The 27,658-nt window shown below is 51.9% G+C and overlaps 2 protein-coding genes across 4 annotated transcripts; one reads left to right on the plus strand and one right to left on the minus strand.

Moving 5' to 3' along the window:
- Positions 1-1,016: 1,016 nt before the first annotated feature.
- On the minus strand, positions 1,017-17,998 carry CACNB1 (calcium voltage-gated channel auxiliary subunit beta 1). 2 transcript variants are annotated; one of them, XM_068978312.1, is made up of 14 exons: positions 17,806-17,998; positions 15,284-15,370; positions 12,179-12,298; positions 11,117-11,239; positions 10,415-10,551; positions 10,106-10,182; positions 8,708-8,727; positions 8,359-8,439; positions 7,853-7,911; positions 7,559-7,668; positions 7,261-7,412; positions 4,023-4,118; positions 3,437-3,622; positions 1,017-1,481 (listed from the first exon to the last, which is right to left on the minus strand). In XM_068978312.1, the coding sequence occupies exons 1-14, from the start codon at positions 17,887-17,889 to the stop codon at positions 1,017-1,019; spliced, it is 1,797 nt and encodes a 598-aa protein (XP_068834413.1). In that variant the 5' UTR covers positions 17,890-17,998. The 2 variants fall into 2 exon arrangements, with proteins under 2 accessions (XP_068834413.1, XP_068834414.1); XM_068978313.1 differs by lacking the exons at positions 1,017-1,481; positions 8,708-8,727 and adding an exon at positions 9,542-9,696 and having other exon boundaries at positions 3,332-3,622.
- Positions 17,999-21,138: 3,140 nt separating this feature from the next.
- On the plus strand, positions 21,139-24,834 carry RPL19 (ribosomal protein L19). 2 transcript variants are annotated; one of them, XM_068976468.1, is made up of 6 exons: positions 21,139-21,159; positions 21,859-21,965; positions 23,055-23,177; positions 23,820-23,940; positions 24,306-24,416; positions 24,621-24,834. In XM_068976468.1, the coding sequence occupies exons 1-6, from the start codon at positions 21,155-21,157 to the stop codon at positions 24,742-24,744; spliced, it is 591 nt and encodes a 196-aa protein (XP_068832569.1). In that variant the 5' UTR covers positions 21,139-21,154; the 3' UTR covers positions 24,745-24,834. The 2 variants fall into 2 exon arrangements, with proteins under 2 accessions (XP_068832569.1, XP_068832570.1); XM_068976469.1 differs by lacking the exon at positions 21,139-21,159 and adding an exon at positions 21,214-21,316.
- Positions 24,835-27,658: the final 2,824 nt, after the last annotated feature.

The raw sequence follows: 27,658 nt of genomic DNA on the forward strand, positions 1-27,658 counted from the left end.
AAGGACAGGATCACAAGAGGCAAATACAGAGCAGCAGCAGCAGCAGCCAAGCCCCCCACCCCTCCAGGGGAGATCTGATGTCCAGAGGCAACCCCTGGGGTGGTGATTAACTCTGGGGCATCAACCATAGGGCCTCTTCCCTGGGGCCTCAGGGTGAGAATGAAGGAGCAGTTTTTTTGGTTTCAAAATGAGGCGGATCAGAGTGTTCCATGGGCCCAGGTGACGACAGGATGGGGGGGCTCAGATGCAGAGGGGCCCCCTCTTCTGATGGCAGCAGGCAAGGGATGTTGTAGGCAAAGCTCATTCCTGGGGTAGGCAAAGGCTTGAGGCATGGAGGTGGTGGGACTGCGAGCAGCATCTGGGGTGGCCTCCTCCTCAGGGTTCTAGGTCCTGGGCAGGCACAGGGCACTGCACCTGATGCCTGCCAGCATCTGCCCAGACCACTCCAGACCACTCCGTGAGACAGCTTCCCACGGAGCTTCCAGTGCTATAGCTTTCACCTCCCAGACAATGAAGTCAGGAAGCTCCAGGCAGGTGCTGGGGGTGGGGCTCATGGTAAAGGACGCCGGATCCGGGGTTTGGGGAAGAGAGCCCTCACGTGAGAGTCTGTGGTCTCCCTCTCCAGGAAAAGCCCCTCCCCCCCTCGTTCCCAAATACTCCAGGGTGGAAAAGAAAGGGCCACACCATTTTAGAGCCCGGAGTAGGAGTTAAGGAAGTGCACCTTTTCTCTGGGTGAAGGGAGAGAGCCCCCTGAGGTGGAGAAGGGGATACTGCAGAAAGGTGGGCATCCTCCATACATCCACAGCAGGTAGGTAAAAACCTGCCGCTGAGGCTTAAGGGACTCCCAGGAGCTGGGTGGAAGGTTACCACCAAAGAAACCCCAATCTGAGCAAAGGCATCTGAAAGGAGGGAGACAGCGCCCCCTGGAGGCACGATACACCTCCGTGGTGAGCCCCCCTGTCCCTCCCCTCCCTTGGGCTCAAGAGCCCTTCCTCCCACTGTGTAGCCCCTGCCCCTCAGCGGATGTAGACACCCCGCCCCCAACCCTCCAGCTCGTTCTTGTTGCGCCCCAGAACTGGGCCCCCGCCCTCCGCGCAGTAGCGGGCCTTATTCCGGCCGCGGTTCCGGTTGTCGGTCAGCTCCTCTTCATAGTCTTCTTCCTCATCCTCCCAGGATCCCTGTCGGGCTGGTGGGGTGCTGCCCCCTGCAGGGTCTCCAAGCCCTGGCCCCTCGGAGGGGTCAGTCTCCATGTCCACACACGAGTCTCCCAGCTCCGTGTAGGCAGAGTTTCGGTTGCCAGGGGTGTCGGCATCAAACGTGTCTTGGCGGGACAGTGCCCGCAGGGTGCCCGCCCGGCCTGGCGGGTGGCTGCTGGGGTAAAGGCCTGGGGGCTGGCCCAGCTCTCCCGGGTACTCGTGCACACTGGCGTGCTCCCCCGTGGCCCGTTCCAGCGACTGGTCCCCAGAAGCAAGGTAGGGTCCCTGGTTAGCAGACAGACGGTACACACCATGCAGATCAGGCAGGAGTGAGAGAAACAGAACAAAGCAAGGCAGGTTAGTGAGGGCAGCAGGACGCCCAGCCTGGCTGAAGGAGGAGGGTGCTGGCCCTAGGGTTTGGGCAGCTGGGCAACCGGCTCTGGAGCCCAGCCAGAGGACAGAACTCAAGGCACTTGTTCTTCCATTAGGAGAGGGGGCGCCCGACCTTCTTAGGTGTGAGAAGGCCTGACTGCTGGTAACCATGGTAGAGAGCCCATGAACAATTAGTCGTCACTTCCTCAAGGCACTCATTAACACTATCTTGGGCTAAATCATCATTAACAGCTCATTAGTATTGCCACTTGTTAGTGGTTGATTGGGTTAGTCGTTGCCCCAAATATACTAGAGAGAATTTCATCCAGCTCCTTCAGCCCAATGGGACCCTAATCGTAGGCGTCCAGAACTCCACACTTCCCCCTACTCCACTCTGAGTCAGGTGACAGTCTCCAAGGTTCATAGGATTCCTTCCCTGACCTCAACAGACTCAAAGCTTCAGGCTGGGGAAGGCTGCTGCTGCTAAGTCGCTTCAGTCGTGTCCGACTCTGTGCGACCCCATAGACGGCAGCCCACCGGCTCCTCTGTCCCTGGGATACTCCAGGCAAGAATACTGGAGTGGGGTGCCGTTTCCTTCTCTAATGCATGCATGCATGCTAAGTCGTTTCAATTGTGTCAACTCTGTGCAACACTATAGACAGGAGCCCACCAGGCTCCTCTCTCCATGGGATTCTCTAGGCAAGAATACTGGGGGAGGCCGATGGGTCTGTATTTCCCACTGGCAACGATGAGATGGCTCAGTGTCCTCAGCACCAATGTCACATGAAGATGGCCATGGAGGCTGCTGGGTGGGGTGCCAGGAGGCCTGGGTTCTAGTGCATCCCCTGCCACTTCAAGCTGTGTGACCCTGAGCAGTGACTTCCATCTCAGTGGCCCAGTTTCTCTGTGGTGCTGTGATGGGGATTAGGCTAGAGCAGCAATTTTCATTCCCTGGAGTTCTGGGGTGGATGGACAGGACATAGGGTGCTTCAGGGGTCCCCGTGGAGGTAAAGTGGAGGCCAAGCCACTAGCCCTCTCCAAGCAGAGCAAGGATGCCTTATTTACACACTGAACTTCCCATAACATTCAGTGAACAAATGGGTTCTGGTGCTGAAAATAAATTTGCAAAGCAGTGGTCTAGAATGATTTCCTGGGTTTCTTCTGGCTCTAATCTAGAACTCAATACTTAATGGTTTGACCTCAGAGATAGGCCGTGGCTCCCATGGGAGATCAAGGTAGGGTGGGGCACCCACAGGAGGATCTTCCCTGGAATCTGTTTAACTGGAAGAAGGGTGGAAGGTTCTATATCAACTCATAGAACATGCTTCATTTTCGGTCTCTTCTGAGAACCCCTGGAGATTAGGGCTCTGGAGTAGGGGGCAGTCTGTCTGGTTTTAATGGCCCTGCTCTGTGGGACTCCCTGGGTCTGAGGGCCGTTGGTCTGTTGCGTCTAAAATGCTGTGACCTATGTTGAGTCTAAAATGGGTGCAGAGTCCAGCAAACATACATTGGTTTTCCTCTGTTTCTTCCTAGTCTCTTATCTTACAAGGCCCCCAAAGCAGAAGCCCCCAAGGCAGCAGATATAGTCTTATGGGAGCAGACCCAGCTAGGCCCCACCAGCTAGCCCCAAACCCATCAAAAACCACAGACACCAGAAGCTGCCACTCACCACATTTTTTACAAAATAAAACTTTTCCCTTCCTTCCCCAAGTTCCCTGCACTCAGTTCCGAGCCCTGGGCAGGAGGGGAGACGGGCGGGGCACCTACACGGTGTGCTCCTGCTGCTGGGGCACCGCCCTGGCTCGCTGCGAGGCCTCTAGCCCGCCCCAGAAGCTGAGATTTCTCCTGAGTGAGGTGAGCACTTGTACCTGGAGGTTGGAGACAGGGGCAGGGCTGGCAGCCAGGGCTGCAGTAGCCATGGTGCGGTTCAGCAGCGGATTGGGCGGAGTGCTGCTGGGCGGGTGTGTAGCCTTCCAATAGGCTTCCAAGTACTCTGCCAAGTGCTCGCAGGCGTCCTCCAATTGGTTCTCATCCAGGATGATGTCAAACATCTCCTGTGGAGGCGGGGTTAAGGGCAGGGCTGGGGTGAGCTGGACATGACCAAGGGCTGAGGGTGTGGCCTGCGGGCAGTGGGTGGAGTCAAGGGGTTGAAGGACAAAGTTAAAAAGAAACCTCTGGATGTTCAGGAAGAGGAGGGCTCTCAGATATGTAAATTAAATACATATAAGGAGGTCTTAGCACCTATATATTACAGCTCCCAAAGGTAGCCAAGGCGTGGAGAGGGGCTTAATTCTCCACAGAGAAGTGGTGCTTCTGGGACTTGAACACAGTCTCTAACGGCCTGTCCAGCCCTCTTTTCCCAGAAAATCCATCTGCACCTCTGGACCTGGTGGTCATTCTCTCAGCAGGAAACCAGGAGAACCCAAACGCCCTCACTTCCCTTTGAGCACTCACAGGGGGACACTGCGCCAGTTTCTCTGAGGCCGCTATTTGGACGTTGAGGTGTTTGGACTGAGACTTCCCTCGAGACTTGATGAGCCTCTGAAGAACCTGTTTGGTAAGGGGAAAAGAAGAGCTAGAAGGACCCTGCAATGCACCAACCTGGAGAGGCAGGTCCTGGTTGGAGCCAACATGGAGAGACAGTATCAGGGCCGGGGGAACATTCCATGACGCTCAGCCCTGGATGCCTTTTCAGAAATGACCTCACCAGCCCTGTGTCCATCCTACACAAAGCTCAGGCTCTCTCCTGGGTCTCATGCCAGCCTCTCCTGGGACATTCCAACAGTGGTTGTATGAAGGAAAGTGATTCTTCTTCCCAACTCCTGTAACCTTCTTTACAGGTTTCATTCATTCTCTGAACCAACTTCCCCTCCGTGTTAACAGGCAGCCATCCTCGAAAGGGACACTTGCTATGCCTTGGTCTGTGCTTTTTTTCATTTTGTTGTTTAGTTGATAAGTCATGTCCGACTCCTCTGCAACCCCATGGACTTGTAGCCCGCCAAGCTCCTCTGTCCATGGATTTTCCAGGCAAGACTACTGGAGTGGGTTGCCATTCCCTTCTCCGGGGATCCTCCTGACCTAGGAAACAAACCCACGACTTGCACATTGCCAGCCAGATGCTTTACCACTGCACCACCAGGAAAGTCCTTCTTTTCATTTAGTCCTGACAGTAATGCCATTAGGCAGCCACTATTATAATCCTTCTCTCAATTATAACAATAATAATGATAATAATAGCTAAACATAAAGCTACAACCTTAACAAAGTTAACAGTACCAACAATACAACAAACCAACATCCTACGCTTCCTGATGTAATGCACTCAGAAGGACACATCACTCGGGTAATATTCCTACCGGAAATGCAAAACCTCAATCTGTTGACAGGGAAACATCAGACAAACCCACCTTGAGCAACAATCTACAAAATAAGTGATCTGTACTCTTCAAAAATGATAGTCTCATGAGAATCGAAGAAAAGCTCAGGAAAGTTTTTGGCTTAAAGATTACTAAGGAGAAAAAAAATGAAGTAAAGAAGAAAAAAATACTAAAGAGATATTGCAACTAAATGCAACACGTGATCCTGGATTGAAGGGGAAATTGCTATAAGGGGCATTTTTGGGACAACTGGTGAAAACTGAAGATAAGACAGTATTTTAGTGAGATTTCTTGAATTTGACATGTAAGTTAATGTCCTTGTTCTTAAGAAATACATGTTGAAATTTTGAGGGATAAAGAAATACAAGAGCTACAACTTAAACCGTTCAAGAAAAAAGATATATATATAAGCACATATATACATAATACAGACATACATAAAGTGTGTGCCTGCTAAGTCGCTTCAGTCGTGTCCAACTCTGTGTGACCCTATGGACTACAGTCTTCCATGGGAATTCTCCAGGCAAGAATACTGGCGTGGGTTGCCATGCCTCCTCCATGGATCTTCCTGATCCAGGGATCAAACCCACATCTCTTACATTTCCTGCATCTGCAGGCAGGTTCTTAACCTGCTGAGCCATGGGGGAAGCCCTAAAGATAAAGTAGATGTGGCAAAATGTTCAAAATTAGTGAGTCTGAAAAAAAATTTAATTGTATGCTTTAAATGGCTGAATTGAATGGCATGTGAATTGTATTTCTAAAGAGCCATTAAAAAAATAGTGAGTCTGAGTGAAGGGTATTCAAAGGTGATCCTTTGTACTGTTCTTGCAACTCTCCTATAAATCTGAAATTACTTCAAAATAAAAATCTTTAAGAATTGAACACATATAGCACTTAATAGGTACCAGGCACTTTGCATGGTTAATTTGTTTATTTAATCTTCACAAACATCACCTAAGGATTCCTATTTTCCAAATGAGGAAACTGAGGCACAGAGAAGCCAGGTGACCTGCCCAAAGAGCGCAGAGCCAGTAGGTAAGTGGCAGCAGTGGGACATAAACCCAGGCAGCTGGGCTTCAGAGTCCCCACCCTTAACCTCAGAGTGAGTGCTCAGTGAGGGCAATGGAAGTGTGTCTTACTTTCTAGTTCACAAAGTGCTTTTGCATCCATTATCTCATTTGATCCTTTCAACCACCTCAGGAAGTACTTAAATCCCATCTTCCCCTTTATACTCATTAGAAACTGGGTGCTTAGCTCATAGGGTGCTATCATGCAATGTTAACCCCTGATTGCCTTCATCAGTCAGACAGAACTCTGGGCTCTTTACATCACTACCTCAAGAGAAGGATTATAATTCCCATTTTGTAGGTGAAGAAATTGTGCAAAAGCTAAATCATCTCCCCAAGATCCAAAGCTCAATAAAATACAACCAAAAAAACAACAACAAACTTTAATTAATTAAAATAAGCCACTCAGAGCTAGGATTCGAACCTCATAAGAAGTTAACATGAGAAGTCAGGTGTTTAACCTTCTAACTTAAAATCCTTCACTTAGGGACTTCCACTGTGATCTACTGGCTAAGATTATGCACTCCCAATGCAAGGCGCCTGGGTTCGATCCCTGGTCAGGGAACTAGATCCCAATTGCTACAACTATGAGTTTGCATGCTGCAACTAAAAATCCCACACGACACAACTAAAGACCCCGCATGTCACAACTAAGATCTGGAGCAGTCAAATAAATAAAGCAACATTTTATAAAAATCCTTCAACTTAGCTCACCTTCCACATTTCTCAAAACCACTAATGTCTAGCGGGGGGAATTGATGGAGCTGCTGTATGACAAAGAAGTAAATCAGTCTTCCTACCGAGTTCATCTCTATCAAGGTCTAAGTGAGGGCAGTATAGCAAAAAGGGCTGAAATAAAAAGACAGGAGAAACAAAAAAAGACAGGAGAGGTCTTTTTCCAACTGCCAAGTAGCTGGGTGACACTGAGGCAGAACACAGAATTCTTTCTATTTTCTGGACTAAGGATGGGAGGTCAACAAAGTAGAGATGGGGGACTAACCTGCACAACTCTAACAGTAATATTTAAAACACCTGATACAAGATGAGGTATATTATACCAGATCATTTGCTAAGTGCTAAGTATTCACATTAGGTTGAATCTTCACAATATCCAGACAATGGAGTTTGACGGAGAAGGGAAACTGGGCTTGAGGAGATGAAGTCACATGATTAGTAAGCAGTACCTGGGGCTTAAACACAGGCAGCCCACCCAGAGTACTCCTGTCCCCAGTAGGGTCTTGTACCCACCTTAGGAGAGGTGATCTTGATGTAAACAATGATGGGGGCCAGTGAGGTCTTGGAGAGCTGGGCTGGATGGTTGATGGTGTCAGCGTCCAGAGCAACCAACTGAAGGGTTCGGGCTAGCTCAAAGATCCGCTCGATCTCACTCTGAACCTCAGCTAGGCGAGTGGAGTCATGGGGAAGGGATAAATGTAAGGGAGTCTCCCAGGAGGCAATGGGCAGATAGAGTGTTTCTAGAGATGCCCCCTCACTCCCACATCTGGCCCCAGAGCAGGGTGGGGGTGGAGTCAAGGGATGGGCTCACCCAGGCTGGAGCGTGTGTTGGAACGCTCAATGATGATGTGTTTGCTGGGGTTGTTAAGGACTGATCGCTTAGCCAGGGAAATGTCCGCTGTCACACGAGTGATGGAGATCCTGAGGGGCAGAGTAAAGAGTCAGGGGTTAGGGTGGGCTAAAATGTCCTGCCTCCTCCCCAGGCTCCAGGCCAACCTCGTAGCCCTCAGTCCAAGAGTTCCAGGATTGTCATTCAAGCCATCCTGCCCAACCCCAGCAGCAGAGAACCATGCTGGGCATGGAGAGCCAGCTCCGAAGGGCTTACCTGCCATCAAACCGATGCTTCAAGAAGTCAAATAAAGCTTTCTGCATCATATCTGTAACCTGAGGTTGGGGCAGGGGGTGGAGTAGGAGGAGGAGAAGTTAGGTGTTTAAAGCTCTCAAGAAGGGTAGACTGCTAGGTATTTGCCCCCTGACATTCCATTTTCTTCTTTAATCCCCGAGATGAATGAGTCCCTGTTCGGGGGAGGAAGTGATCTTTCTGAGTTTGAGGGGCCTCTACTGGGGTCTCTGATTCAGAGATCCTTTCAGGTAGAACCTCTAGGAGGACTTTTCTGGGTATTTTTGAGAAGACTAGACCCTTCTGAGTGGGTCTCCCCATGGGTTGGGGTCCCCCTGGGGAAGGGGGTGGTCTCTGAAGGTCTGTAGCCCTCTGGGGAGGAAATCCTGGGAAGACCCTGCTGGGGGATGTCTCTGGAGTCTCAAGACCTTACAGAGTCTTTCTGGCAGTCTGGGCCCCGCTGGTCCCTATGCCCCTCTAGGGGCTCCTACCTCATAGCCCTTGAGCGACGGTCCCACCAGGATAATGGGCCTCATGGAAGGTACCACATCATAAGGGGGCACGTGTTCTGTCTGGGGGGAAGCAGGGAGGGGAAACCCCAGAGTGGAGATGGCATTAGCCCCTCTCCCCCCCCGCCTCCAGGCTCCCCCATGCATCCTTTCCTCCCCCTGGTCCCAAAGCCCAGATATAGGGGATCAGGGTGGGGGTGGGGAGGTGTGGCTAGGGAGAACCAGGAATGGTGGGGGGAAAATGGGGGCAGATATGGGAATGGGTGTTAGAAGGTCCCCCTAGCTCATCCCAGAGGGTAGGGAGGGAAACATAGAAAGCTGTGCTACTCACCGACTTCTGCTTCTGTTTGGCTGGGTCCAGAGATTGCCAAGATGGGGGAGGGGGAGGAGAAAGGGGAGGGTACCCAGGCAGGGGCAGAGGGCAAGGGAGGAGCCAGGACAAGAGAGGGAGGGAGAGCGGGCGGACGAGGAGAGATAACAGGGCATGCGTGTTAGTGACAGACAGAGCCAGAGAGAGCGGATGGGACCCCATGCCAAGGGGCAGCCAGAGATGGCCCTCAATCAGGGCCAGGAGTGGGACTGACAGCCAGTCCAGTGAACTTTGGAATATTCAGACATCCTCTACCCCATTTCTGGGTCTTGGAAAAAAGCTGGAAAGAGTGATAGCCCCTAATTTGGTGCCCATCTCCTGGCCCCAGTGCAGGCCAACCTGCCCATTGTAAGGGTTCCCTTAACTGTCCTGCTCTGCAGCCAAGAGATCCCTGGGCACCCTATGGGATCTGAAAAGGGCAAGGAAGAGTCACCATTCCACTTTCCCCTTCATGTGTGGGGGCGAGGGCAAATATGGAATATGTCACTGGTAGTGAGGGGGAAACATCAGGTTTCATTAACAACCAGATCTGCTTTCAGTTGGGGGGCGGGGGCTGGAAGGGCTGCTTTCATGGCAAGAACCATCCCTTCCGGGGAAGAGGCCCAGGGTGGGGTTGTGTATGGAGACAGCCGTGCCCATTCTTGGTGCCACTCTACCCTTCCCTCCTCCTCGGCAGGAAGGCCTGATCCCCACAGAATCAGGCCAATACACCATCTGAATCCATTCCAGCCCCCCTCCACCCACCAAAGAGCTGGGCCCTGACCTCCCCACTCACAAGAACCCAGCAAGAATTACCTTCTTGAAGAAGGGGACGCGCTTGCCGTGGGGCGGCGGGGTAGTGACACTGCTAACACTAGTCTTAGCAGAGCCGCTCTGCTCCCCGAGCTCTGCCTCCTCATCCTCTAACTCTAGGGGGTCTAGTTCAAAGGCTAAGTTAGTCATTTCATTACCTGGACCGGAGAGTCAGGATTGAGGGAGGGAGGAGGCGAGGTGGGGAGGAGTGAGATGGACATGGAGACACAAGCACAGAACGCAGGGATGGGATGGGGAAAAAAGAAAGAAGAAGAGGTGAATGGAACAGGGCTGGGAGAAATGAATGGGGGGCAGGGGGTGGGGGAGTCAGGAGGAGAGATGGAGCTACCGAAGAGATGGGAGAGGACAGACATGAGAGAATGGGCGCTGACTGACCAGCCCAGATTGGGGGGTGCCCTGCTCTTCATGGAGAGGGTACCACTGGATGTGTTTGGAGGACTCAGGATTGGGATACCCCTTACTGCAGGGAAAGGAAGGGACAGGCAATGGGGAGACCACCCCACCCAGGAGCTCCACCCCACCCCCTGGGGTGGCAGCAGCTCTTACCACTGGCAGGGGGCGTGGGGCGGCGGGTGCCAGTCACCACGTCTCCCAGGCTGGAGCTGGAGTTGTCACCTGATTTGCTGTGTGGGCAGAGAGGCAAATGGAGCCGTGAGCAAAGAGGTGGGTGTGAGGGCGGGGGATCTTGTTCTCTCACAGGCTGCCCCTCCCCGCCCCATGGCCCTCATTCGCCAGCCCCACGGCCGAGGCCTCGGGCAACTCTGTGTCCTCAGAATATGAGGTCAACCCTTGGGGCCTCCTCCTGGCTGGCCGGCCTCTCCAGGGGGTGGGAGTGCCCCGCCCCCAGCCAGACACCTGGAGCTGAGGCGGTTCTGGCGCAGCTTCTGTTCCTGCAGCAGGCGCAGGCTGTCCAGTTTGACAGGGCTGGGGATGAAGCCAACCTCACAGCCCTCCTTCACCAGTCGCCCGATCCACCAGTCATTATTGTATTTCTGCAAACAACGGCAGGTGGGGTGGGGGAGACCGAGAAGGAGATTAGAGGTACAAGCCAGCAGCCAGCTCCAGGGGATACCACCCCCAATCTTGCCTTCTCTGCCCAGGGGATGGCACCCTCAAAGAGCCCCAGCACCAGCCTCTGAATACAGCTCCCAATTCTCAGGGCTCTCTAGGACCAGCATCCTCTTGTGCCCTGGACCACCCCACCCCAAGCACATCCCTGTTCTGAGAGTCCTTCCTCCCGCCATGTGTCAGCTCGACCCTGGAAAGGTGGGGAGAGAAGTAAATGCTGACACCTCTGTGTGCCTGGCACACTGCCACTCCACCAACAGTCCTCTTCACAAACCCTCCCAACAACCCTGCAACCTAGGTATTACCATCGCACATTGCCAATGACAAATCTGAAGCTCAGAGAAGTGGAAAGATTTGTCTAAGATCACAGAGCAGATTTAGCTCAGCTCTGCTTGGTTCAGAAGTCTTTTTCCACTAGAGCTCTGACTGCCCCTCTCCTGGCACACACTATACTGCCCTCCCTCCAGATGCCAAGCGGTCTCGCCCCACCTCTTTGATGTGCAGGAAGTCCTTAGGCTCGAAGGTGATGGCCACTCCCTGCACAGGCACCTCATCCCCTGGAGATGGGTTGTAGCCGACATTTGTCCGCACAGCAAATGCCACTGGCTTGGTCTAGAGGAGGCACCCAGGGTGGACGACAACCAGAGAGTGAAATCACAATGGGAGGTTCAACTTCCTGACTCGGGTGGTGATTATGGAGAGGTTTGCTTTGTGAATTCTTCACTAAGATACACACCACTATACACAAAGTAAACACAGTCCTACTGTACAGCAGAGTGAACTATATTCAAAATCTTGTAATAACCAATAATGAAAAATAATCTGAAAAAGAATATATATACATGTATAACTGAATCACGTTGCTGTACACACCTGAAACTCATACAAGACGGTAAATCAACTATACATCAAAAAATTTTTATTAAAACAACAAAAGTATACACTAAATGGCTTATGCAGTTTTTTACATGTATATTAAATTTCTCAGTAAAAAAAAAAAGGAAAAACAGAACTCGGTCCTCTCAGGATGGAGGGGGCATCAGGGAATAAGTATAGGCGGTGGGGGACCCCATAATGATACCAAGAAGGAATAGTCATAGTAATAATAATAATAGTAGTCATAATGATAGCAGCTACTGTTTAGTGTGGCAGGTACTGTGTTATATGTTTCACATCCATTATCTTATTTATTCATTACAAAAATCCTACAAAGTGCTATTATCATATTCACTTGAATGAATGGGAAAACTAAAATTCAGAAAGGTTAAGTGAATTGCCTAAGATCTCACAGCTAGTAAGAGTCAACGCAGAAAGAGTGAAAATGTTTAGCTCCTGTTATGTGTGCAAAGAGTTTTAGGCACTTATTACACTTTATAAGGAGGCAGGTATTATAGCTTACATTTTTACAGTTGAAAGACAGAGGCATGTGGGAAGCGTACGTCCGCCGGAAGTGGCTGGCTGGGCCAAGACTTGACTCGGGTCTGTCCAGGCTGTCTCTAAGGCACGAGGTAAGGGAAACAATGCCAGCACAGCCCCTCCCAACTTTCTCACCTTGGCTTTCTCTAGCTGGGCTAACGCCTGACGCTCTGCCTCCTTCCTTAAGGCTTCCCGGTCCTCCTCCAGAGACACGTCAGAGTCCGACGGACGGCTGGTGTAGGACTCTGCTGAGCCCTGAAAATAGACAGGGCCAGCTCAGGGCCAACACCGCCTCCCCAGCTCCTGGGCTGCAGAAGGCACCAGCGTGAGACCACAAGGGCTAGGAGAAGATGGTATTAGACAGGAAGAGCCTGAGAATGAGGTCTGCAGGCCCCTGGGAAGAGTGTGGCCCTAGAAAGGGTGATAGCAACAAGCAGGGAATTATGGCAGGTCCAAGGACAGCTGCTTGGGGCCCAGGGAGGGGTGGGAACCTGATAGGGTGCAGTGCAGAGGCGGAGTGCCAATGGTCAGTCTCCATTCCCTGCTCCTCCTTCCCTCCCCTGCTCCCAGAACCCGCTGAGACAGACTCAGCACAGGCCCAGTGAGTCCTTCCAGGGGCCACAGCCACCAGCTTAGGTCTGAGCCCTCTGCACTGGTGGCCATGAGCAGCCAGCTCCATGTGCTAGGGCCACACAAAAATTTGCTACCTTCTGCTCAAGGGTGAGGGAAGATAGAATCCTACCTCCCCTGCCAGAAGGTGGAAAGCCCCAACCCTTAGGCTCTTATAAGATACAAAAAGGAGCCCAAGGTTCCTGGGGTGGAGCAGACAGGAGAAACACATCAAGAGAAGAATACGAGCAGGCTTTTCCCTTGCATTAGGGCGGCCAACTGCCAGCATTGAGGCAGGTTCAGAATTCTGGGTGTGCCAGGAAGCTGGCCTTGACCACACGGACCATCCCAGGCACAAGGAACTCCCTCAGCAATGCAGACACATGTGTAAGGCACACATAGCCCAGGAGGTGAATGAACATGTTCATTCATGGGTATACTTGTACGTGCAACTTCAAGTCTGTTTGGGAGCGTGTGGTCTGTAGTATGTCCTGGTGCATGACTGAATGCATACAGGTCCCTGTGTAGGCACAGAGGGCAGAGGCAGGGGGGCACCCTCAGTGTCTGTGTCCCCAAGGGCACGTGAGGACGGGAGCCAGAAGGTGTGGATTTATTGCTACAAAGGGCCGGAGGGGATGTGATGAAAGGGTAAGACTGCAGGGGTGGGAGGGTTTTCTTCTGAAGACAGGAAAGGGTCACTTGGCCAGGAATGCCCATTAGCCTGGTATGGAGGGGACCTCGGAAAGAAAGAAGACCAGGTCCCATCTCCCCAGAGCACCCTCGTCATCAGCCAGTGCAGTGGCCAATCCATTTCCCAGCCAAATCAGGAAAATGGGAGACTCTGAGAGGAAAACTGGGGGGTGAGGTGGGGTTTTCATAGAAGCTGGAAAAGTGATACAAAGGAAAGAGTGAAAACCAGTGAATCAACTACTCTTTATCCCTCCTGAGCACTCATAGTCAGGAAGACAGCCACCAGGAGAGCCAGAGGAACAGACCCAGAGATGGAGAGGGACAGGCACTTACTGACCCCAACACACACACACACACACACACACACACACACACACACACACAAATGCGTGCATACCAGAAATGGCGGGAGACAAGGCAACAGTGAGAAGGCAAGGAAACAGGCTGGAGTGAAGGCCTCCCACCAGCTTTCCTGAGGGGCTGCTCCCGCCCCCAACCCCCGCCTTCACTCCATCCCCAGCTCACCACTACGAGGGTCTGGTTGGGCGCCTCCATCCCGGCGCCCTCGGAGCCTGGCCCTGCTGGCCTAGGGGGTGGCCCAAACTGCCCGTTCCCCCAGGGGGCTCAGGTTACAAGCAGAGTTGCTACATGTGCAAACTGCTAGGGTATATTTAGCTCAGAGATGTGGCAAGGCCTGCCCCCCCACTCCCTGCCACCTACTGGGGGTCAGAGCTGGGGAGCTGAGAGGAGAAAGGATTGGAAACTGGGGTCTGATCCCCTAGGTTGGCAAACACTGAAGGAATGAGGCCCTTTTTTGTCAAGAGGGGCTCCACTGAGCACAGTGTCATTTTTCCTAGCCCTGGCCCTGGTCCTGCCCCAGTCCTACAACACACACAAGGGATGAGGGAAAGATCAAAGAAAAGACTTCCCACTTGTATGTGTATTTAGGAATCCTGGGAAGAAAGGTCCCTTTCCTGACCCTCTCAAGTCAGGCCTGGGCTTTCGAGTGCCAAGTGTTGTGGAGACATAAGAATCAAAAAGAAGGGCCTCACTCCAGTCAGTAGTGGATCTGCCTGGCATCCCCCTCTCTCTCTTGGCCTGGGGGTGGCTGACTTTCCTACTGTCCTCTGTCCGCATGTGCCTGCCCGTTTTTTCTTCGATGTACTCCTTCCTTGTCTGATCCTAAGCCCCTCTCGCCTTTTTTGGGTACCAGGCTTTGTTGAGATGCTCTGTAGTCATAGCAACCACATGGCTCTCTCACTGCTTCTCCCTGAGCCTGAGATGGCCTGGGGTTGAGAGTTAGAACAGAGATGAGAATGGCAACTTCCTGACTGAGAACAGAAGACCCCAGAAGGCCATTCAGTTATACCCCCTGCCCTTTCATTCAGGGGTGCTGGGCTGAAGTCCTCTCTAAAATCAACTTCCTGCTGCCTCTCCGCCACCCCCCTCAACACATGTTCTCTCTGCATATTAAAGAACAGTCACAACTGGATGTGAGGAGGGCGTTTCCCCCATCCATACCTAATCAGGGCTCCAGGGACCCCAATGTCCTGGCTCCTCATTTCGTAGGACCTCCCTCTACCCCATGCTGTCACAGATTCTGGGGGAGGACATGGAAGAAGACAGCCGGCAGGGGGAGTGGGTGACAGCCTGAAGCAAGCTAGAAGGAGGCAGGCCAGGCTGTCCCTGAATGAGATGACGCAGGCAGGCAGCAGGGGCTGGTGCCTGGTGCTGGGGGAGGGGCTGGGCGGGGGCTGAGGGAGTGGGTACAGCTGACAGTATATGCAGAGGAGGTCATGGGGTGTAACGGTGATGGGTGGTTCTAGGCAGGTAACAAATGACGTGGGGGAGGGTGCCTGGAGAAAGCCTCAGACCCAGCTCACCAATCCTGGTCTCTACCAACCAGCCACCTCCCTCCTCTCAACCCAGCCTCCCCATTACCTGGCGGACAAAGCTGTTGGATGTTGTATCTGAGGATGTGCTCCCATCCGACCTTTTGAACCGCCCTTTCCTCTTGCTGTATTTGCCCTGGAGAAGCCAGGAAGGGACAAGAGTAGAATCTCAAAGACCCTTGCCCAACCCTCATCCCATCAAGTCCAGAACTACTGCCAAGCCTTGGCAATATCATTCCCTGATCTCAAGAGCCTGCCCCTCCGTCTTCTTCCTGAGATGGTACAGCCCGACGGAGAAGGAGGGCCCAGACCACAGCCATGGGGTGGGGGACAGAGCAAGAGAGCCCTAGGAAACACACACAGAAACCCCCAAACCAAGTCAGAGGTTGGGAAGGGGGAGGTGCTGAGAAGCTGGAAGCTCATTAGGCAGCAAAGCTAATTAAGATGCTGGGCAGGCTGCAGAGGCCTGGGGGGAAGGGAGAGACTGCCTGCAGTGCTGGGGGTGTGGAGAGAGCCCCCGGGAAAGTGCCCTTCCCTCTCCACTTCAGCTGGAGCAGACCGGGGCTGAATGTGCCTATAGCCCCCAGAGAGAAGAGGAATCGGCAACCCAGGCCCAGCTGGGCTTTCCTGAGCCCAACTCTTGCCTTGTTTTTTGCAGAGTGGGGAGGGGAGTTGCAGCTCTCTGGTCTTAGAGACCTAAAACGATTAGATTTCTAGGGAGGAGGGGAGGGGACATGAAACTGTATTCGGAAAGTAAATATCTAACCCCAACCTTGACCCATGGGGGAAGATTTAGCACACCCCTCAACCTGGTAGGACTCTTTTTCAGCCCCCTTTTCACAATCACGTGATCATACCTCTTCCCAAGGGGGCAAGAGACATCAAGCCCTCTAGCCCTCAGCTGCCACTGCCCACGTCCTGTCCCATGATGCCCACCAGGCTGCATAAATCTAAATGCCCCTTGGCCCTCCCCCAAGAAAAACCGAGGACACAGCCCCTGAAGGGCCTCCAGGAAGCCGGGCTCAGTCTCGCTGGCTAGGCTCCTGGCTTGGGTGGTGTGGACACTGCCTGACCTCTCAAGTAGCCACCCATTCAGGTATTTCCAGAACTCCTGGGAAGGGGGCTGCTTCTTTGCCCTACCCAACTCACATATACACATCGGCCCCCAGGCAATCTAGAGTGAGAGGGGATGATTGAGGGTCCAGGCCCTCCAAGCTGCTGTCCACAACCTCCATCCTAGAGTTTCTTTGCCAAAGAAGCTAGATAAGCCATAATCAGACTAGAGGCTCTGGTTCCTTGGGCTTGAGTACAAGGAGATGGATGGATAGATGGGCGAGACACCTGGGAACCCTTCAAGAATCCTCCCTCCCTCACATTCTCTCAAACCAGACATATATCCAACCTCTAGGACCGAGGATCCCTATGAATTTAAGAGGATTCCCCCAGTGAGCACAAGGCTCTCTTTCACAACATCACCACTATCCCAGGCTAGGAAAAGGGAGTGGCACCCAGAGGGACAAGGGACAGCTGAAAGGAAGGCCCCAGTCAGCTGCCTCCCAGGCTCCAAGGGGCCTGGGGTGGAGAAGGGAAGTATTTTTAGGTCTGATCTGACACCCCCCCGCCCCACGTGCCCATCAGCCATACTATCATGGTGGTTACAGTTGCTCCAGGCTGGCCACAGCAAGAAAAGAGTTAATGCTGTCCTAGCCCTTGTGGTGTTGCCAGAATGGAAAAGGACATGTCCCAGAGAAATTCTTGGGCACGACCACCCCAGACTCTGCTGATCACTCCACCGGCACTCTCCACCTCAAGAATATCCCTTCTTGGGGGTAACCAGTGGGTACAGGAAAAGTGAGTGGGGGTGGGGAGGCAGACCCCCCCCTTCCCCAGGTAACACAGTTTCTTCCCCTCCAGGACAGTGAGTTGGCATCCATCCAACTTTCCAAACTTTGGAGGCGTTTTCTGGGGCCAGGGGGATGGGTCCAGAAGGGCTAACACGGGTGTCGGGGGAGGGGAGGTGGTCTGATATAGAGGTGGAATTGAAGTGGCTGGGACGGGGGCCTAGCTCGGTGCTGGTCCCTTCCCCACCCTCGAGGGCCAGTGTCCGCAGCTCTGAAGGCCTGCTGGCACCGCCCTCTGACCACCGCCTCGGCCATCTCCCAGTGCCACCCCAACTCCACCCACACCCGCCCGGAGCCCCTGAGCGTGCTCTGCGTCGCCCCCTTTGCCTGAGCTCCCTCTCTAGCCTCCCTCAACCCCCGGATCCCGCCGCCAGCACCCACACTCTTTAACCCACTGGAGCCGGTACCCAAGGAGCGAAGCCCCTGACGCGGGGGAGAGGAGGAGGCGAGGGTGACAGGCGGCCCGACCGCCCCCTCCCCGCTCTGCAAAACCGCAGCATAACTCTCAGCCAAGCGCCCGTCAATCATTCACTGGCAGGGATGGGGGGCGCAGAGCCTTTTCCCCTCCACGCCGGGCATATAACCCCTTTCTCCCCGGTCCCCCTCGATCCGACCCCACAAGGTCTACGGGAGCGGCCCCCTTCCCTCGATCCCGGCCATCACACCTCACCTGTGGGCTGGGGTCGAAGACCTCCATGGGGATCTCCTGGGAGGATGGGTAAGGGCCCCGGGACATGCTGGTCTTCTGGACCATGGAGAGGAGCCTTCCCTCCGGCCGCCGGCCCGGCCCAGCCGGGCGCCCTCAACGCATGAGAGAGGCCGTCGGAACCGAGAGCAGCGTAGCCAGCACCCGGTCCAGCCACCTGGCCCGGCCTTCGGTTGCCCTCTTCCTGCGTTCCCTCCCTCCTCCCGCTCTCTCCTCTGCTGCCGCCGCCTCCTCCGCCCCTGAAGGCTCAGCATCTCCCCCCGCCCCCTCCGCTCCCACCCGTCCCTCCCTCCCGCCGCCAGTCGCGGCCCCGCCCCTCGCAGCCCCTCCGCTTGCTCTGCACAGACAATGGGAGGGAGGCTGCTGGGACGCACGCCTCTCCCGGCGAGCTCAGGTCTCCGACTGGCCTAGGGTGAGGGTGGCCACTCTGGGGGACATTAGAAACCTTGCCAAGGGGCTGAGTGTAGGGGGTGAGGGGGGTGCGGTTTACCAGCGGATGCCAAGCGCGGATGGAACCGAAGCGCGGATTAGCATGGCTGGCACCGCCCCCCGCTTCCGTCCCAAACCGCTCTTCCTAGCTGGTCTCCCCATTCCATTCCAGGCTGGGCCACCGGAACTTCCCAGCCCTGGTGATCCTGGGACCCGGCTTTAACTCCTTTCTCCCCATTGTTGTCCCAGGCCGCCTTGAGCCAAACAGAAAGGACCCTCACTCCCCAATAGGTTGGTGCCGGATGGCTGGAGGCTGAAGCTGGGGTGGGGAGGGTGTCCAAACAGAGCTCAGCAGAGACAGCAACGGGAAATCCCAGGGATTCAGGAGTCCTATTGCCCTAGCGCTAATAGCTATACCCCAAGCCTTTCCAAAAGGCCAGGGGTGGCTTGTGTGAGGTCTGTGTTCCTGGGTAGAGAGGGAAGAGGAGGAAGAAATGTGGAGCTGAGACTGGAGAGTGGCGAAAATCAGATCTAATGCCCTGTGACCTGGAATTGTTTCCCCCTTCATCCCTTATTTGGGGACAGATATCCAAGGCCTGGACCCCAACCACCATGATCTGTGAAGCTAAAAGGAGTAGACGATTCTGGCAAGAGGCCTTAGTGCCAGCTTGGTTCAGGCTCTTTCTGGTGGTGTGGCTCTGGGCACATCAGTACACCTCTCCTGTAAAATGGGTTTGCTGGTACTGTGGTGTCTTTGTCACCTGGGATTTTTGGGAGGAAAAGGAAATTAAGTGATGGGTTTCTGAGATGTTTGGAGATGCTGTAAGATGCTGTGCAGGGCAGGGGTGGGGTAGGGAAGGGAGGGGAGAGTGTCAATTTTGACAGGAGGACCTGTTACCACCTTACTTAACCCCTTCCCAGGCTCCACAAAAAAAGAGAAATGAGAAGTAGAATGGAGATTTGCCCAGGTTCGATGGCTCTAAAAATAAGCCAAGCTGGGAGATTTCTGGCAGTCCAGTGATTAGGAGTCCATGCTTTCACTGCTGAGTGAAAGTGAAGTCACTCAGTCGTGTCTGACTCTTTGTGACCCCATGGACCATAACCTACCAGGCTCCCCTGTCCATGGGATCTTCCAAGCAAGAGTACTGGAGTGGGTTGCCGTTTCCTTCTCCAGGGGATCTTCCCGACCCAGCGATCAAACCGGGGTCTCCCACATGGCAAGCAGACGCTTTACCATCTGAGCCACCAGGGAAGCCCAGGTTTAATCCCTGACTGGGGAGCTAAGAGCCTGAAAACTGGCCCTTCTAAAAGTAAGCCAACCTGCTGTGTTCTGCTGGAGGGGAGTCTGTGGAATACACTGACTCCTCCTTCTCACCCTGGGTTTTGCAACAGGTGTGGGTCAGCCCTAAGATCCAACCCTAAGCAGGGCTCCCATCTTTCCCTTGGACACAAGAGAGCCTGGTATGAGAGAGAAGGCCTGGGTTTTGTAGAAAGACCTGGGTTTTCAATTTCTCTATTGTGAGAAAGTGGCATAAATTTTGATTCCCTTCCTCTTTTTTTTTTTTTTGAGGGGGTGAGGATGGCCACACCACACTGCTTGTGGGATCCTAGTTCCCTGACCGAGGATCAAACCTGGGCCCTCAGACAGTGAAAGCACAGAGTCAAATCCTCTGGACCATCAGGGAATTTCTTTCCCTTCCTCTTTTGGACCTCATCAGCACTATTTAGCTGGCTTCCCAGCTAGCCCTAGTGGTAAAGCACCCACCTACTAATGTAGGAGACATAAGAGAAGAAAGTTCGATATCCTGGTCAGGAAGATCTCCTGAAGGAGGAAATGACAACCCACTTCTGTATTCTTGCCTGGAGAATATCATGGACAGAGAAACTTGGAAGACTACAGCCCAAATGGTCACAAAGAGTAGGACACGACTGAAGTGACTTAGCATGCATGCTCTATGTAGCAGCCAGGAAAGTTCAGATGATAGATATGGGGTTACCAGCTGGAGCAAAGTAAGGAGTTAGAACCAGAACTCAGCTTTATGTTTCTTGGACCCGGGAATGTTCTCCTTGGGTTCTTAACCAAGCCATCGGTTCTCTGAAGCAAGAAGAAGGAACTATGAGAGGTCCTGTCGTTTGATTTTTTAAAAAGACTTTCCAACTATTCTTTCACTCACTTGCTATTTCTCAAGTGCTTACTTATGTGCCAAGCTGTATGAGCCAAACCCAAGACTGGTTCCTGCAATCATGGAGCTTGTCTTAACGCCTTCTTTTGCAAATTAGATATAACTATACAGATACACTATACAGAGGAGGAAATGGAGGCACTAAGTAATTAAGGACCACAGTGGCTCAAAAACTAATGTCCTGCACTCCAGGGCTCCCCAGTTACTGGGAGAGTGAATAAAAGGTTGCTTTTGTCTGGTATCTGAGCTCATTCTCTCTTGCTTCATTCCCCCCTCCCCGCCCCCCCTACCCCCATTAATAAAACATCCTTCCACAGAACCCACTACACCTGGGAGGAGTAGGCCACTCTAGCAAAGCCCCTTTATCCCGCCTGCGCAATCCAGCTGACTTCCGGCTTCCACTACCCACGTCATCGGTTACCCTCGCTGCGCATGCCTGATAGGAAGTCGGACTATACCACTTTGGCATACCGAAGGGGGATATTTTCCATGTTTTAAAGTTTAAAACCGACTCCTGATGTTAGACTTCTATTATTCTGGGTCTTTTCAGAATATATAAGTAAGTATAAGGTGGCGGAATATGAAAGGACCGAACGGGAATACGGGCGAAAGCGGAACGGGTGATGGACTCTCCCCTTCACAGATAATGGGAGGAGCCTAGCGAGGGCAAGATCTTTCCTTTCGCCGCTGCGGCAGCGGCCATGAGGTAAGCGCTTTCGGGTGCTGGATTCTGGTTGATTTTTGCTTTGCGGGGCTCGGTACCGCGGCCCATACGGGAAAAGACAGGGCAGAGGCTTCCCTGAAGCGGCTGGTCCTGGAGCTTGGGGTAACCGGAGCACACTAGCGGCCGGCCTCGAGGGGAGGTGGGTAGGGGGACGTCCCGGGAACTCTAGGCCGGGGGAGGGCTGGCTACGCGCCCTGCACGTGTCTGAGGCGACCCACTCGGGCAGAGGAAAGGCGGCGGCGGGGACTGGGCCGTGGCCCCCTTAACTCGCTGGGGCAATCTGTGACTCCGAGCTCATCTCTGCTTCCATGTGAAATAGGACAGGCCGCAAATAGGCCCCAAGCCTCTGCCTGCCAAAAGTGAGGCGATCCTAGCATTTTGATGTCTTCTGCCCCTTAGAACCATCATTAAGAAAACTTTTAAAGCTAGTTTATTGCTGAGATAAAAACGAGCTGAGGAAACAGTCCACTGGCCACATATTCTTCACGTTAAACACTATTTTTCGTGCTGGGTGCCAGAAAAGGCGTCAGCTCACTCTACATTCCAGTTTGATTCGTTAATCTTATTTTCTAGAGGGGAAAACAGACCCACAGACGTTGTCTACGTGGGGTGAGCAGGTTTTGTTGGGGATGCGCCCAGGTATGGTTTCCAGGACCTGAGAGTGTTTTCTGTTCGTCACAGTATGCTCAGGCTTCAGAAGAGGCTTGCCTCCAGTGTCCTTCGCTGTGGCAAGAAGAAGGTCTGGTTGGACCCCAATGAGACCAATGAAATCGCCAATGCCAACTCCCGTGAGTTCTTGGGGTCTGCGTTCCTTCTTTACCCTCCCCATTTCTCATCCTTTGTGCAGTGAAAGGTGACAACTGTGTTGACTGTTAACATAGCCTAGCTTACAGTCCGGTTTGGGGGGGGGGGAGTCACATAAAATGGAGGAGTCATGAAAATACGGATTGCCAGAGGTTCTCTTCCTGACCTTTGCCAGAATGACAGGATGGAAATTGATGGCAACCACTCTGTGTTAACATTAATAAATATCACTAGAGTGGATGTTCTGTTTTATAGCTATGTGAGAAATTTTTGGAGAGAGAGTACAGGGACTCGGCTGGAGGGGCAGGGGTGGCTGTGGTGTAGAGATGGCCAAGGAAATGAAGTGATGAATTGGGAAGTTCAAATCAGAATATACAGTGGGCAAGTAGGAATTTATAGCCAAGGAGCACGGTGAAGGGGGTCAGTGGATGAAAAATTACTAAGAGGACGACAAACTATAATGGAAAAGAATATGAAAACGTGTGTGTGTGTATATATATGTACAACAGTCACTGTGCTGTACGGCAGAAATTAACATTGTAAGTCAACTACAATAAATATTTTTTTAAATAAAGAAAAATCTTAAGAGGAAATAGGTTAGGGGGTTTCTGGCTGAACTGACCTAACAGAATTCTTTAAGGAAGTGTACAGATTGGCCTGTGAGAAGCTTCAGGAGCTGATGAACGTTTAGCAGGAGTCTTTGTCAGTATCAGGGAAATTCTTTTTCTGTTTGGGTTTGTGGTATTGTAATATGTGCTCAGAAAATCCTTATTTTAGACTGGTAGCTAATAGGTGAAACACAATCTGAAGGACTAGGTCATATCTGTATACTGTTTTGATCACATATCTCCAAATACATATATTTTGAGTGCTATTAGCATTTAAAAGGATAGAAGTCTTTTTTGTTTTGTTTTTGTTTTTTTTAGGAAAGAAATAGAAGGTCCCCCTGTTGGCACCATTTTTGAAAACCAGGGATGTGAGCCATGCCTCTGTCATGTCCTGTTTGGACTCTTCAGTTATGCCGGGTGGGATTAGGGCCCACCTGACTGACCAGGTATATTGTGATTTCCCAGGCCAGCAGATCCGGAAGCTGATCAAAGATGGGCTGATCATCCGGAAGCCTGTGACTGTCCATTCCCGGGCTCGATGCCGGAAAAACACCTTGGCTCGCCGGAAGGGCAGGCATATGGGTATAGGTAAGTACGTTCTGTTTATTCCAAGACTCAGGGAAAGATAGGTGATTAAATCTAGACTGGGATAGATTCAGAATCTTTCCCCATTCTGACTTATTTTGAACCCTTTTCTTAGTCCATGATGCTTGGTGTGTTTTTCTGTCTGCAAATCAGAATGTTGGCACTGGTGTGGGAATTGATGGTATTGGTAGAAAGAGGTCTTATTTATTGAGCACCTATACCTTGCCAAGGATTCTACTGGATACTTGGGAAATGTCGTCGTATAAATCCTAACATCACTTCGTATAAATCCTAACATCACTTCGTAAAGTCAGCATGATCTGGGGAGATGAAGGTCACACCGCCTTTTAAGATCTTCCAGCTTACCTGGTGCAGGCTGCCTCAGTGCATGCCTTGGCGTATTCACATTCTGCCTGAAGTGAATGAAAGATAATTGCCTTGTTTCTGCTTTTTTGAAAATTGAGTAAATGAAAGAAGTTTAATACTTGAGATCATCTGTGAAATGGAAATAATGCTACTTAAGATGAGGTACGACTCTTGGTACATGACTCAGTGTTGCAGAAGTTAGTTGCTCTTGTTGCAACTAATCAGCTGGCTCTAGTAACCCAGATGCACTATGGTGATCCTGACTCTTCTTCCTCCTAGGTAAGCGAAAGGGTACCGCCAATGCTCGAATGCCCGAGAAGGTAACGTGGATGAGGAGGATGAGAATTCTGCGCCGGCTGCTCAGACGATACCGTGAATCTAAGAAGATTGACCGCCACATGTAAGTACCTTCTCTTGGGCTCACCAAGATCCATTGCTGATTTGATGACTTATTCTTTACACAGATGCAAGCTGTCTCATTGGCCTTGGGCGGAGAGCCATGTGTCTTACACTTTTCTTAGGAAAGTTCTTCCATTTGATCCTCCCTGCATACACCATCAGGGTAGCCCAAGATCTGCCAAGTGAGCTCTCTGTCTCCTAATTGTGCAGAAAGTCTTGGATGAGGGAAAGAATCCTCTGCACCAAGAAGGGAGAGGACAGGAACTCTTCATGCTTAGGGGCCTTGTGTAGAAGAGCAGATCACAGGCCCACCTCTGTTGATGCCATTGCTGACCAGAATCTCTTAATAACCCTTGTACCCTACAGGTATCACAGCCTGTACCTGAAGGTGAAGGGTAACGTGTTCAAAAACAAGCGGATTCTCATGGAACATATCCACAAGCTGAAGGCAGACAAGGCTCGCAAGAAGCTTCTGGCGTAAGTTCTGAGGCATTTAAAATATGCTAATGTCTAGTTTTAACTTCCATGCAGTCTGTCCAGCTGTTGTGTTAGAGATACATACTGCTGTGTCTGTACACACCCACGCACCACCCACCATCAGTGTTGGGATAGTGTGGGGCTGTTGGTTAGTTGACTCAGCTTTTGGTGTCCCCAGCAGCTCACCCATCTTCTCTTTTCCAGGGACCAGGCTGAGGCCCGCAGGTCTAAGACCAAGGAAGCGCGCAAGCGCCGTGAAGAGCGGCTCCAGGCCAAGAAGGAGGAAATCATCAAGACTCTGTCCAAGGAGGAAGAGACCAAGAAATAAAGTTCTCCCCCTCTTCTCTGTACATAGTGGCCTCGGCAATTGCATAGATCACTCATTCAATAAAAGACAAGCCTTTATCTGCCTAACTCTCTGCTTCCAAAGTCTTCAGTGGGGTTTTCACTGTTTACAGGACCAGAACTGAGGACTGGGATACAGACCCTTCCCTGGGTTCCTGGTGTGTTGCTTCCTTGACTCCTAGCCTCTGGTCAGGCTCATGCCCCCTCCATCCATGGCATGTGGGGCGTACTTTGAAGGGAGGGGAGGAATGCCTTCTACCCAGGGTTCAGATATTGTGCCTCAAAACTGCCCTTTAGAGCAGAGTATGAGTGGCCTCAGATGTTGGTTTTTGGTTGGTATTCAGTTGTGAGTTGTCACATTAATTAAAAGCAACAGAAAATAGTATGCTTGTGCTCCTCAACTGCACTGAGGTTCAAAGTTGCAGTCTGCTGCCTTGGAACCCCAGGACAGGGGATTGAACCACCACTGGTCCAGAAGATATGATCTGAACCTGAACCGCTGGCTGCTGCCTGAGCTCTTTAGACAGACTTATTGAGATAGAACTGAAGCCATCATCTTGAGCATCCCTATTTTAAATTTCTAAACCTTTTTCTTTCCTGTCCTTATCAGTACTGTTTCCTGTTTTTGTTTTTTGCTTTATAACCATCAAAGTGAAAGTTGCTCAGTCGTGTCCAACTCTTTGCAACCCCATGGACTATACAGTCCATGGAATTCTTCAGGCCAGAATACTGGAGTGGGTAGCCTGTCCCTGCTCCAGGGGATTCTTCACAACCCAGGGATGGAACCCAGGTCTCCTGCATTGCAGGTGGATTCTTTACCAGCTGAGCCATGAGGGAAGCCCATCAAAAGGTACAAAAAAGACTTTCTTGGCAAGAGTTGGAACAAAGGCACATAACACACACTTGTCAAAGCTATTCTGGGTTAACTTTATACTCTGCAAATGAGAAGTAGGTTTTATTTTCCCTGTTATATGGTAGTAATAACCAATAAATTTTTCAATAAAGTATGTGCTCTATGAGCCAAATACTGAGGCATTTACACTGACTTGCATTGATTGTCTAACATCATAAAATAGTATATTTGCTTCTCCATTTTCAGAAGAGGTTAAGCCACGTGTTAGGAGTCACCTGTTCAGCCTGAATTAGTGTTGCATCATTAGGGATGGGGAGAATGAATTTGAGATGAATAACCTGGCTTGGTTCCCAGGCCTCAAGCTTTGGAAGACTGGGCAAGAGATGTCTTTGATGGTCAAAAGGATCCAGTCACAGTGGAGGATGCCTGGAAGAGCTGACTTGAATATCTTGAGTGGGTAACAGTTTGAGGGTGGAAGGGATCAGTCAACCAATTAAATACAGAAGTGTCAGCCCCGGTGAGAAGTGGGAAGGAAAGGGGAACAGCTATGACTGGTGCCCCTCCTGGTTACTTCCCTGCCTTCCACCTGTCTTCAGGAGGAATTCTTTTGGAATAATGAGAAGGCCAGGAAGGGGTCTTCAGGGTGTGTAATAATCTGCATTTGGTGTGGGAAAGGCAGGGCTAAAGTGATCTTGAGGGCAGCAGACCTGTCCCCATCTCTGCCTGTAGTCTCCTAGTCCAGTCTGGACAGGTAGGGAGATGGGTAACCCAAGGCAGGGAGGCGCAGACACAATAGTCCAGACAACCTCGACCACCACCCATGTGCATCAGAACCTGGGCTGAGAGAACACTGATTTGGGGTTGCCACCATACCAGCCTGTGCATAGTGTGTCCATAGGACCTGCTGTAAGCCTGTCATTCCAAATGGGGAAGCTGTGGCCTGGAGGAAGGGCTATCCCCAAGCTGCCTGGAGCATGAGACGCCTTCCCATGCCTGGACCAGAGGAAGAAGGGCATGAAGGCCACCCACCTCCACCTTCTCCAGGCAAGAAAGAGATGACAGGAAGGACATTTAGAACCTTCACTGGGGCTCCTGAGTCGCCCGCACAGAAAAGGGTTGCCATCATGGACCAGGAGATGGTGCTATTCCCTCACAGGTCACCGAAACGAAGTTAAATGGTAGTCCTACAGTCGTGTCTGACTCTTTGCAACCCCATGGACTGTAGCCCACCAGGCTCCTGTCCATGGGATTCTCCAGGCAAGAATACTGGAGTGGCTTGCAATTTCCTTCTCCAGAGTCTTCCCAACCTAGGGAGTGAACCCAGGTATTCCGCACTGCAGGCAGATTCTTTACTATCTGAGCCACAAGGCAAGCCAGACCACAGGTCACTGAAGATATAGGAAACTGCCTTACTTTGGTGAGGGGCTGAAGGGAGGGGGAGGGACGGATTAGGTTGTAGGAGCCTATCTCTTGGGAAGGCTTGCATTTAATCACTTCTTTCTGAAGCTCACTCCAGGGCTAAGGTTACCTCTTTCCACCACCGGCCTCTAACCCCTTTCCAGGCAGTGCCTGGGAGGGCCCCCTCAGCAGACAGATCCCCTAAAGTAATCACTGGATCTCTTCCAGTCCTGGAGCCTTGAGAACTTCTAATGCAATGACATGTCCATTCAGGACTTTCGTCATGGTCCAGTGGTTAAGAATCTACCTGCCAATGCAAGGGACACAGGTTCGATCCCTGGTTCTGGAAGATTCTTCATGCTGCAGAGCAAAGAAGTCCATGAGCCACAATTACTGAGCCCACACGCCGCAACTACTGAAGCCTTCGCACGCTAGCGACTGTGCTCCGCAGCAAGAGAAGCCACTGCAATGAAATCCACGCACCACAACCAGAGAAAACCCGCGTGCAGCAACAAATACCCAACACAGCCAAGAGAAAAAGACGTCCATTCTCTCAAGAGCTTGCAACTGGTCCCATCATATAATTTTGCATACCCTTTAAAGGGGTTCATGGCCCCAAGTAAAGACTCCCTAAGCAAGTCCATTT

Source organism: Capricornis sumatraensis, chromosome 8 (assembly GCF_032405125.1).
Source record: "Capricornis sumatraensis isolate serow.1 chromosome 8, serow.2, whole genome shotgun sequence".
Classification (NCBI taxonomy): Eukaryota; Metazoa; Chordata; class Mammalia; order Artiodactyla; family Bovidae; genus Capricornis; species Capricornis sumatraensis.

What these genes read in the sequence shown, in the direction of transcription:
- RPL19 (XM_068976468.1), top strand. An exon ending in AAGAAGATTGACCGCCACAT is followed by an intron (nt 23,941 to 24,305) that starts GTAAGTACCTTC and finishes TGTACCCTACAG; the next exon opens with GTATCACAGCCTGTACCTGA. An exon ending in GCTCGCAAGAAGCTTCTGGC is followed by an intron (nt 24,417 to 24,620) that starts GTAAGTTCTGAG and finishes TCTCTTTTCCAG; the next exon opens with GGACCAGGCTGAGGCCCGCA.
- CACNB1 (XM_068978312.1), bottom strand. Translation starts at nt 17,889, where the DNA reads ATGGTCCAGAAGACCAGCATGTCCCGGGGCCCTTACCCATCCTCCCAG. An exon ending in CCAACAGCTTTGTCCGCCAG is followed by an intron (nt 12,299 to 15,283) that starts GTAATGGGGAGG and finishes GTCTATTTTCAG; the next exon opens with GGCTCAGCAGAGTCCTACAC. An exon ending in CAGAACCGCCTCAGCTCCAG is followed by an intron (nt 10,183 to 10,414) that starts GTGTCTGGCTGG and finishes CTGCCCACACAG; the next exon opens with CAAATCAGGTGACAACTCCA.